This window comes from Vigna umbellata, chromosome 11 (genome assembly GCF_029865625.1).
Source record: "Vigna umbellata cultivar VRB3 chromosome 11, Vumbellata_1.0, whole genome shotgun sequence".
NCBI classification, from domain to species: domain Eukaryota; kingdom Viridiplantae; phylum Streptophyta; class Magnoliopsida; order Fabales; family Fabaceae; genus Vigna; species Vigna umbellata.
The window spans coordinates 7798247-7810604 of record NC_142175.1 but is presented as its reverse complement, the minus strand read 5'-3'; the positions used below and the strand labels follow the sequence as shown (position 1 = coordinate 7810604).

Genomic DNA, 12358 nt, shown 5'->3' with positions numbered 1-12358 from the left:
CTGTTCATTTCATCAGCCAATTTACAGAATTTTTAACCCAAATTGGGCTATAAATACCACCAAAAGTTAGATTCATGACACGGGAATCATAAAGAAGCCAAGCATACAAAATTGTAAAGGTTGAAGAGTTTGAGCATTTTGTATCTGGAAAGATTGTAAGTTTCACTTTTATTCATTCTCAAATCAAGAGCATTTGTTGATATATACATATCTTTTTCCAAAGTAAATGTAAGTTTTTTTCTTATAAATATTTTTCTTATTTTATATATTTCACATTTATAAATTCTCTTTCCATAAACATTACTTTCAACTATGTTGATATTTTAAAATCTATCAATCTTTTTTTTTCCACACATATATAAATTAATATATAAAAATAAAAATATTTTTTAATTTTATTATATTTTATATATTTGATATTTCTAAAAAAATTTATACATCTACAAAGAAAAATTTTACACACTAAAATATTTCTTAAAGATCATTCTCCATAAATTTGTTCACACCTATATAAATAAAAATATATTTTTTAATTTTAATATATTGTATATATTTAAACTCCTAAAAGTTTTTTATAGTAAAATTTTCATAGAATTTAAAACATTTGAAAGTTCAGGAATTCAAAAAATCATGCATCTATTAATCTGTAAAGTTAATAGTCTTTTACAAGTACCATTTTTTTAATCGGGAGGTTCTTTTATTTTTTTTTTACTTGAAAAAAAATGGCATGAAAAGAAAATTAGAAAGAATAAATAAAAAGAGTAAAAGAGCATGCAGGTACAAACTAGTTTATATCAAGTCAAACATTTTTTCACTTTAAATTTTATTATTTATATGTATTTAACATATAACTTTTTATTTCATTATCTTATTAGTATATTAATTTATTTGTAAATAGGTTAAGTCAATTTTAAAACCTAAGAAAATGAAATAGACCAAACTGGGTTTATGAACGGTAAAGTTAGACCTAAAAATTAAGTTTATGACAAAAGTACTAATTAGATTTTGAATATTTTAGCCAGATCAAATCTATTTAAGTAATTTTTCTTTCATTCATCAATATTTAATTATTAATGTTTTTACTATTGGTTGGATAGAAAGTAGTTGCATTTTTACGTCCTTAAAAATTAAAATATTTGATTAAAAATATAACTAAAAATTAAATTAAATTAAATAAAAAATAGTGAGAATTAATCGATAATTAAATCTAATTTACATCTACACTCTTAACAAAATGATTTGCAATTTTGGGATACATGATTTTCTCTACTATTTATCCATCCACTAATTTTATTTGACCCAGCCTGTTTTCATATTGGGCACCTTTTTATTTTCACCTCCATAATTTGAATTTGCACCTCCTTAAATTTTTTAATTTCATATATAAATTTTTAGATTCAAAATTGTATATTCTAAAATATATAATACACAATAAATTTTAAACTTATAATCTGAAATATATTTATATTTTGACCGTATGATTTAAAACATAATTTTATATTTTAAATTGTATATTTTTAAAAAATATTATATTTCAAATTATATATTCTAAAATAAAAAATAAAAAATACATTTTAAATTATATAATTTAAAATATAAAATTTATATTTGAAATTGAATAATTTATTATATAAAAATTTAGAGGCATGCATAAAGATATTATTGAGACGTAGTCTTCTAAGAAATACATTTTTAACTCAGTCCATTATATATATATATATATATATATATATATATATATATATATATATATATATATATATATATATATATATATATATTTATATATATTTATATATATATATATATATTTATTTATTGTGAACGAATAAGTGACCGTGGATTCAGAAGGAACAGAGTATGTATCGAAAGAAGATCACAAAAGCTTTTGAAAATTGAAGATTTGTTCAAAAAAAGAGTTAACTATATAAAATATTAATTAGATTTCTAAAAAAAATTTAATTAATTCTTTTTTTAACTTATATTTGTTGGATAATTAAATAGATCATTTTATTATTATTTAAAAACTTTCAGACATCGATGCTGTTGCTGTATACAAACACGTGGACTTATTTGTTGCTAATTATTGTGGAAATTCCGGCCGCAATTTAGTGAAACTCTTACCATATATAGATTTGACTTTGAATTTAATTTTCTTTATTCTTGAAAATATCTTTTTTAATAGTTGAAAATAAATTAAAAATTTATATATCTTTTGGCTTAATTTCTATATACAATAAATCAATATAAAAAAGTTTGTAAGTAATTATTACGAAAATTAAAAAAAAACATTATTATATATATAAATATAAGAGGATGAAGTTATTTTTAAAATAATTTTAGTAAAGATATTTTTCATCTTCTACATTCAATTTTTTAAAACTTTTATCGATAAAATTACTAGATGTCAGTCCCTGAAAATGACATGTGAAAGGGAGGGACAAATGTCTCAAATTAAAGAGATTGAACATTTTATAGAAATTTCCAAACCGCAACTTATTTCATTTTTTTAAGAATTTGTATTTCTCTAAAACTCAAGCCTCTATCTTTTCTCCTCCTTCTCTCTACAAAATTTTCATCTCCTTTCATCTTTCTTCAAACAAACACCGTTTAAGCAATCTAGGAGTCAAGATCATTTTTCTTCCACCGATCAAAAATCAAGCTTAGAGTTGGTAAGTTCATCCTCTTCTTAGAAATTCTGTTTCTTGGCACATGCAAGCCAAGTTTCTGGTTGCATGTGTTCATCAGCTTCTTCTTCTTAGATTTTGATAACTTTTTTTGGTATTTTGAGTTGGTCCATTACCGCAAATCAGCAAACTGTAGGTTCTTGAGATTTTTTGGTATTAAGAGCAAAATTTTGAAGTGGTAGAGTTGTTCGGTCTAATTAAGAGGTAAGGCAAGTTAGTTAATTTAATTGTTTGATTGATGATGTATGAAAAAGGTTGTTGATGATTCTGTATGTGTGAAATTGAATGAGTTGATGTTTGGTGATATTTGTGTGGACTATTATATGTTATGTTCATGAGGTTTGTGATGCTGTATAATTCTGGTTCAATGACTGAGTGAATTGTGAGGAAGTGTGATGGTGAAATTGAGAAAAATATTTAGTTTTGGTAAATCTAGCTGGTTCATAAATCTGCAGAAGTATTTGCACAATTAGATAGAAAACTGAGCATTCGTTATTGACCGCTCGTTCATGTTCAGATACTCGGTCGTTAATTGGGTTCGATCTCTTTAGTCTTACCCGTGCATGACCGCTCGGTCTTAGGTGAGTGGTTGGTCTCCTAGTCGTAATCGGTTTTATATTAGCGATCGTTCTTAGTAGGTGGTGGGATCTCTTAGTAACGATCGGTCTTGTACTAGTAGTTATGCTAGTGTTAGCGCTCGGTCATGTACTAGTCGTTATGCTAGTGATAACATTCGGTCTTGTACTAGCACTCGTTCTTGGTAGTGTTCGGTCTTGTACTAGCGCTCGTTCTTGGTAGTGTTCGGTCTTGTACTAGCGCTCGTTCTTGGTAGTGCTCGGTCTTGTACTATCACTCGCTCTATTCGTAGTACTCAGTCTTGTACTTGGATTCGATTTTAATAGTGTTCGGCTTAAGCTAATAGTGTTTGGCCTAAGTCAATAGTGCTCGACCTAAGCCATTAGTGTTCGATTTAAGATAACAGTATTCAGCATAAGCCAATAGAGTGCGGCCTAAGCTAATAATGTTCGGCCTATTTCAATAGTGTTCGGCCTAAGCCAATAGTGTTCGGCCTAAGCCAATGGCGTTCGGTCTAAGCCAATGGCGTTCGGTCTAAGCCAATGGCGTTCGGTCTAAATCATAAGTGCTCGGTATAAGTTCAAGTGTTCGACTCCTGCTTGAGTCTTACTCTCTAAATGGTCATTCGGTCATGTTCACATGTAGGGAGAGTTTCTCCCGTTCGGCCTTATCTATAGGTTGTGTTGATCTTTTCTATTTGATCGGCTCAAGAGTGGGGGTTGTTTTACTGTTTTGTGTGATTTTTATTTAAGGATGTTATGGATGAGGAAGTATGATAATTCTAATATAATGTGAAGGTATGATGAGATATTTATAATATGGATGTGAAAGAGAATTCCAAGGAGGAATGTATCGGTGGTTGGTTTCAATGTGATAAAAGTATGAATACGGATATGCTAAATTGGTGTTCATCCTGACATTCTAATGGTCACCGAGTCTCAAGTAGAGAATGGTGACACATGTGGTGAGAATAGCAGGAGGTCTGGTTGCGTATAGCTTGGGGTTCAAGCTAACGGACTAAACTCATGTTGTAGCTTGCGGTTTCCAGCTACATTGAGGGATGAAGGGTTAACCTCGTGTGGCGACTTCCAGCTATGGTATTCGTGATGTTTCCAATTTACCTTTCCACGAGTGCAAGAACGGCCGTAGCTACATATTCATACAGTCTGGACAGTCAGAATAAAAGTGATCGGTTATAACATGCTTGTATGATTTTTGTATATGTATGATTGTATTATATGTTTGTCTGAATTGTATGTTAACATAGTTAATTAAATTACACTAGCTTACCCTTATTTCCTATCTTGTCATGTTGTTCGTTCGGTCGTCTTTGTCATTGCAATGATCACCCTGTGGGTGTGAGCAGAAGGTGATGAGGGTTCTCTGGAGCAGGCGCTGGCAAGAGAGGATGGTTTCCGTTAGAGTAAGACCGTCGGTCTTGTGCTTGTTTTTGTATTAGTGTAGGGTCGTTCGGTGTAATACACTGCTTATATGACCGTTCGGTTGGTTCTTATGGTTTGTTTCAATATAGGTTTCTGTAAAAATTTTAATTTATGGTTATTTTAGGATAACTGTTAGTTAACTTTATTTTCTATGTAACTATTCAGTTTATTGTAAATGTAAGGACTCTTAAGTATAGTTTAAAGCTATATTTTTAGGATGTTACACTGAACATATAATATTTCAGGTGAAAAATGGTTAGAAAGGAGATAATATGATAATATAAAATGGATGATTATAATTTGTTTGTCTTTATATTTTAATAATAATTAAATATTTTTTCTCTATTTATTTTTCACTCTTTGTGATTCTTATATTTTTTAAAAATAAAATTTATCTCTTATATTGGTGATACCTTTCATGTTGCTTTTAGGATGGGATAAGAAACGTATAAAAAGAGTGGGTTTAGTAAATTTCAGTTTGTTATCACTAAACCATAATATCGTTTGTGTTTTTAAAAAATATAATAATAAATACAGAAAAAATACTGAATAAATTACAAATACAATAACTATTAAGTCAACAAAAAAAATTACAAACATTTATTTTAAACATTTATTGAATTCTTAATTAGAGTTTTAAAAAGTAATGAATAACTAGGTGTAACCTCATTTAATACATAAGACTTTGGAAGTTTCAAGAATTGCAATCTGAATGTAACTTACCTGATTGAGATAACAATTGTGATGGAAGATGGTAATGGCAAGAATCTGAAATGGAAGAAAGCGTGAAACTGAGGGTGCCTCCACTCACTGGACAACAAGAACAGCCATTAGCTCTAATCAATTATCTGTACATTGGTCACTTCTTAGCAAGATGGGGCACCAGGTTCTTCTTTTACTTCTCAAAAATGACTTCAACTTTTTATTTCGTTCTCACAAAAATAGGAAAATGGGTTTAAAATTATTATCAATTTATCAGTTGAAATGACTATGACATCAGAAATTTATCAGTGTGATGTGAAATATTGACTGCATCAGATACGATTTATTTGGCTTGTGATATGCATCAGTAAATGTGTTACACTATTTTGTGGTTTTGTTTTCTCTATAACAATTCATTGAGGATCTACGTTTGCAGAATGTGGGAATTCTCTGTTGGTTTATACATGATCAATATTTGGCCAGAGTCCTTGCTGTATGCAGCAATATATGGTGCCGTTGAATCTGCCTCCATTGCTGTGTGTGGTCCCATAATTGGAAGATGGGTTGATAAGTTGTCTTCTCTTAAGGTGAGAAATTGTTTATCCAAGCACTTAGTCAATTTTGTAACTTTGTTAAATACTTAAAAGAAAAGTTGTATAGTCCACAGCAGTGGTTATACTTTGTAGGAAAAGATTGCTTCTAGTTAATGATACCTATAGCATATACCAAAAACAATATCATGGTGCCTTTTGATAAATAACTATATCTGCCTGCTTTATTGTCAGGTTTTACAATTGTGGTTGGTGACACAAAATCTCTCTTTTGTTATTGCTGGGGCCTCTGTAGTTGCCTTACTCATCCACTCATCTTTGAAGTTTACACATTTCTCCATTTTCATGCTGCTTGTGTTGCTAATCAATGTCTGTGGTGGCATAGGTGTGCTTTCAACCCTTGCCGGTACAATCCTGATTGAAAGAGAATGGTAATTGATATCCTTTATTCTTTGGTGAGAAAAATTTAGATATATGATAGATTATCTATTGCTTGAAACAAATATTGATGCCAAAGATTAAAGATTTAGCTCAGTTTTCACCATAATATCTTAGCAATTTCTGAAGGTTTTGAAAGTCAGATAATTTTGTGTGTAAAAGATGCTTTAGTTGCCACTGTACAGGTTGTTAGTTATATCTGAAGATCAGCCCCCAGAATTGCTTACAAAGATGAATTCAGTCACAAGACGAATTGATCTGTGTTGCAAACTTCTTGCTCCTGTCATAACAGGGTTCATAATAAGCTTTGTATCACTAAAAGCATCTGCTATAACTTTAGCACTGTGGAATACTGTCTCTGTTTGGGTGGAGTATTGGCTTTTCACATCTGTATATGAAGGGATTCCAGCTTTGGGCCAAAGCAGCCAGAAAAGGATGGCAAGATTTTTACAATGTGATCAAGAAATGAACAATCTAACTTCGGAGGAAGATAGCTTGCTTCCTGTTACTGAGTGTAGCTCAGAATTGGCAGATAGAAAATGGAACAAAAATATTTCTGAGAAAATTTCAGAGATTCCTTATATTGCTGCATGGAGAGTTTACTTACAACAAGAAGTTGCACTTCCTGGACTAGCTCTGGCTTTGCTATTTTTCACTGTACTAAGGTGAAAGCTTACAAATAACCATAGCATAGCACTTTGCACAAACTTTGTTTTTGAGGTCAATGGACAGCTTGTTCTAGCTGACTCATAATAACATTTCATAGCTTTTCAAAAAAGAGTAACAAAACTACCACAGCAAATTAATATTACATGAAGAAAGAACTAGTCTGAATTATCCTTTTTTCCTCAAAATGTTTAAAGTGTCCAATTTATTTTATGAATAAAGAAAGTAGGCCAATGCACATGATTTTCCCTGATATTAACATTTTTAACTCCTCAGAAGCTGTTTGGTACTATTCTATAAGAGATAAGAACTTTTGAGATTCAACAAAGGAATTAGAAACACTTCAAAATTGTAGATGTGTCTTTGTCAAACACATTTCAAATATTTAGTCCTATCTACATTTATAAGTTTTTACTTCTTTTTCTTTTTAACTTTAATATTAATGTTGTATTCATTGTATATGTTGTTTTATAAAAGTACCATCTCCTGTATAACTATTCTACTTTTATGATACTTGCGCTCTTTATTGTATTCATACATTCTTAGTTTCAGTAACCTGAGCATTTGTTGCTGTTGTGCATCCATGTTTTGTGAAATTACTGTTTTATTTGTGATAAAAAATAGTCATTCATGAAGATTCATTGATGGAAAATTTCATTATAAGCACAACTTAAGAAAGCTGTCTCCTATATCTTGTCAATGGGGTATGAAGAGTCATTGATGAAATTCCAATTATTTGCCTCAGTTTTGGAACTTTGATGACAGCTACCTTAGAATGGGAAGGAATACCTGCATATGTTATTGGACTAGGAAGAGGAATAAATGCTGTGATTGGAATAGCTGCAACAGTTGTATACCCTGTGCTACAGTCTCGTATATCAACCGTTAGAACTGGACTTTGGTCTATATGGTCTCAGGTATAAACATAGTAATGGATCAAAAATCTAAAATGTTCTGTGTGAATAACATCTTTGAGTATAAAAATCTTCAGTTTCCTTCCTTTCTGAACCAATATCCAAAAGATGTGCTGCTGATAATATTTTTAGTATAAAGTTTGTTTCTTTTAAGGGTTACTGTTATTCCTATTGATCATTGTTACCCTTGTTTATGTATATCTTGTGCATGCAGTGGACTTGCCTCCTTCCATGTATAGCTGCAATATGGATCCAAAGTGGCTTTCTATCATCATATATTCTGATGGGAAGTGTAGCCACTTCTCGGCTTGGATTGTGGATGTTTGATTTGTCAGTTCTTCAACACATGCAGGCAATAAATAGCCCTCATTTTCTGAAATTGTTTAACTTTTTCTGTGCCAAGCTTTTATTCTCTTTGATGAATTACTGAAGTTCTTTTCTTTTCAACTATCTTGGCTTGATGTCTCTTTGCAATTTTTTGAATAGGATCTTGTTACTGAATCCGATCGTTTGATAGTTGGAGGTGTTCAAAATTCACTTCAGTCTTTGATGGAATTGTTGGCCTATGTTATGGGAATCATAATATCTGATCCACGGGTTAGTTTTAAAACTAATTCATTCATTTATCACATTTTGAGTGCCCCTTACAACATTCAATTCTTACTTAATAGTTGATCATTGTTCCATAAATAAAGGCATGTCTTGGTTTGGCAAGTACCATTAAGGGATTGGAATTTCAGCTTAACTTAATTTGACTTTATAAAGATAGATTTGTCTCTGTTTATATATTATAATAATTTAGTTTTATCTATAACAGAGGTGAGATTTTCAATACATCCATTCGTGTTTAAAGTATCAAATATAGAAATCAAACAGACATAATAGGTTCAAATCTCAATTTAGGCTAGATTCTTACCGGTTTTGGTACCATATTAAGATAATAAAGTTTTAACTTAACCTTATCAAATCGGTTCAGTAGAAGAAGATTTTCATCATTTATATATTATAAATTGAAATTATTGATAATACATTGCCTCACACTAAAGACATTATACAAAACTACTTACAAATTTTAGTTTATTTGCATTAATGATTTTGGTTACAAAGGTATACGATAGCAATTTTTATTATTTCTTACCTTTCAAACAAAAATCATCTCCAATCAATAGTGCAACATCAACTTTGTTCTACAGTTTATTTCCTATGAGTACCTTTATTATAGTTTATGCTAATGAAAAATTTTCATCTGCTTTTGAAAGTTATATATTGCATTGAGTGTGATGCTAAACGAAATGAAAATTGTGTTAAACGAGTTTACTGTTATCTGTATGGTCAGGACTTCTGGAAACTGGCTGTAATATCTTTTCAAGCAGTCACATTGGCTGCTTTCCTCTACTGTATCCATTCATACCATGTAAGAAAGCACCTCTTCCACTTTGACAGAATGTTGTGGGCTAAATGTTTTCGAAGAGCATCAGTTGCCAGCTGAATCAATCTGTTGGAAAGTTTTTTTCTTTTTTTTCAATCAGAAGATATTGAGGCTTTTATTTGAAAAGTAATTAATTCTTAAAAAATTGAGATAAAAATATTAAAATTATGCAATTTAAATTTAATTTAACCATTATTACAACATAAATTCAGAAAAATAAAAATTATCTTTATTTATATAATATAATTTGATCTTATTTTTAGAAAAGACTTTTGATAATAAACCATCAAAAGATATTGCTAATTCATAACCAAACATAAATGATTTAACCTATGACGTTTTTTTATGTTTAATCTTAAAAATTTTCTCCAACTTAAACTCAATAATGTGACCTTATCGATAATTAACCAGCCATCTTTCCTATTATTTTTATGAGAGAAATCTCATTTAATTATCACCAGTCAATTAAGTAAAAAATCATTAAGAAAATTAATTATACGGGAACTGTTCTAGTAGTATTAGAGGAAGAGAAAAAGAAAAAGAGAAAAAACATAAATAGATCAATTTTTCTAATCTTTTAAAATGACTATTCAAAATCTAAATAATTAATTCATGTATATAATATGAGTTAAAATCTTATATAAATAAAAAGAGTAATATCTAAAAAAACTAAAATTTTATTATCTTTAATATTATTTGTTGAAAGTAATGTTGTGTTTAGGGAAACGGGGCGGGGCGGACATGGGTAGTGCCTACCCGCAACCCGATCCGCCGGATAAAACTGTACCCGCTACCTGTGCGGGTACCCGTTTAAAAAATACCCACGAGTATTTTAAAACCCGCGGTACCCGCAGATACCTGCAAAAAATAAAAAAAAATATATTTAATACATTTTTAAAATAAAATTTAAATTAAATTACAAAAAAAATATATAATATAATATAAATTAAATTAAGTATAAATTAAATTTTAATTTTAATTAAATTTAACCTAATAAAATACAATTTTATTTTATTTTTAATTAAATTTAATTAAAATATATATAAATTATTAATTTTTTTAATTTTTTGCGGATAACGGGTACCCATGGAACGAGTAGTATACTACCCGTACCCGACCCGTTTAGAAGCGGGTATTAAAATACCCGCGGATAATAACTACCCGTCGCGGATACCCGTGCTCGTGGGTAAAATTTGCATCTCTAGTTGTATTGCTAATAACAGTTAGGATTGTTGCACTGAAATATTTACTTAGAACAAAAATTAAGAAAGGAGTTAATTGGTTTGTTAATAAAAGTTTATACTTTAAAATCCTTTTCTTTGTAATAACGAACATTTAAATAAAGAAAATAGAGAAAAAAATAATTGCACAAAATATTTTATATTGTTTTATATCAAAAGATTTTACATTAGGGATTAACCAAACATAAAAAATAAATTGAAATTATAAGTACTAATGAAATGAATAGGTTACTAAAGAATACACCTCTATTGAAGAATCACAAGAGATTAAAAACACTTCCCTTAAAATCACAAGAAATGAAACACCTCTTTGAATTTCATAAAAGAAAAAACATCTCTCTTGAATAGCGCAAAATATGAAAGACACTTCCTTTGAAATACACAAGGATGAACATCTCTTTTGAGTCATACAAATGATGAACAAAGGATGAAAAGTCAACCAATCAACAACAATAACACTTAATCATTTAAAATCTCATTTGATGAAAGTTATAATTTTACCTATACTAAGTTTTCAAAGCTTTTCCACACATACTTATAATTAACTGGTGTATATTCAAATGAAAGTCTACCACTTTATTTATAGAGTTTATTTTCAAAATTAGGTTAAGAATATGAAAGGTATTTGTAAATGTTAATAATCAATTATTGCAAGCATCAATCCATTATTACCTCAATGCCTCTTAAAAGAGTTTTTCTGTATAATTTCCTTCTTTTATCAATAATTAATTATTTTTAAGTGATAATTTACTATTGTCACATCATTTCTCAAAACTAATTTTTTCTATTAAATCGATTATTATTAATGATAATCAATTATTCTAGTGACTTTTTCCGAAAATTACTTTTCAATAAAATAATCGTAAGAAATAATAGATTATTCTAATGTTTTATTTTAAATATAAGACTCTTAATATTACAGTGTTATGTTTTATTTAGGTTTAATCATTTCCGATGTCCCTAATTTTGTTAGAGTCTCAAATAGATTCTCAGTTTTTTTTTTCTCAATCGGGTCTTTATTTTCGAAAAATTAAAGCAATTAGGTGTTGTCGTTAGTTCCATACTAACACCGTTAAAAGAGGTGTCACGTGTCACTTCGTGGTTTTTTGAATTTTTAATTATTTTTTAATTATTTTTATTTTTATTTTTTATATATTTTTAATTTTTTTAAAAAAATAAAATAAAAATGTCACGTGTCAAACTAATATTGTGTCACGTGGCAATGACAATGTGACATGACACTAACAATGCCACGTGTCATTGTAAAGCCACATGTCATTGTCAGGCCACATGTCACTGCATTAGTCTCAATTTGGTCCTTGTATTTTTATTTTTATTTTGTCTCAATTTGGTTTCTCTATTTTTATTTTATCTCAATTTAGTCCTAATTTTAAAAATTAATTTTCCTCTCCAAATTGAAACAAAATTTAATTTGTATATAAATTTTAACAAATATTTTTATTAAAATTGATATTTTTATTAAATATTTTTAACAAGATTAAGTTTGTTTATATTTTTATTTAATTAATTATATAAATATTAATTATGTTTTTTAAATATACCTATAAGAGTTAAAAGAAAACAGTGAAAATAATTTGTTTAATGAGCTAAATCATTTCAATGGAAGATCATGAAAGAAGAAACTACATTTTTCTCATTTATTTTTTTTTTCTCAATTGGGTCTTTATTTTCAAAAAATTAAAGCAATTAGG

General features: G+C 28.9%; 1 protein-coding gene across 1 annotated transcript; it reads left to right on the top strand.

The window, feature by feature from the left end:
* Positions 1 to 5418: 5418 nt before the first annotated feature.
* On the top strand, positions 5419 to 9544 carry LOC148190911 (solute carrier family 40 member 1-like). Its single transcript, XM_088101209.1, has 9 exons — positions 5419 to 5591; positions 5844 to 5994; positions 6193 to 6389; positions 6582 to 7061; positions 7808 to 7979; positions 8191 to 8328; positions 8463 to 8573; positions 8672 to 8690; positions 9313 to 9544. Exons 1-9 carry the CDS (start codon positions 5479 to 5481, stop codon positions 9414 to 9416), a joined length of 1485 nt encoding a protein of 494 aa, XP_087957335.1. The 5' UTR covers positions 5419 to 5478; the 3' UTR covers positions 9417 to 9544.
* Positions 9545 to 12358: the final 2814 nt, after the last annotated feature.

What these genes read in the sequence shown, in the direction of transcription:
- LOC148190911 (XM_088101209.1), top strand. Translation starts at nt 5,479, where the DNA reads ATGGAAGAAAGCGTGAAACTGAGGGTGCCTCCACTCACTGGACAACAA. An exon ending in TTAGCAAGATGGGGCACCAG is followed by an intron (nt 5,592 to 5,843) that starts GTTCTTCTTTTA and finishes CTACGTTTGCAG; the next exon opens with AATGTGGGAATTCTCTGTTG. An exon ending in CAGTTCTTCAACACATGCAG is followed by an intron (nt 8,329 to 8,462) that starts GCAATAAATAGC and finishes TTTTTTGAATAG; the next exon opens with GATCTTGTTACTGAATCCGA.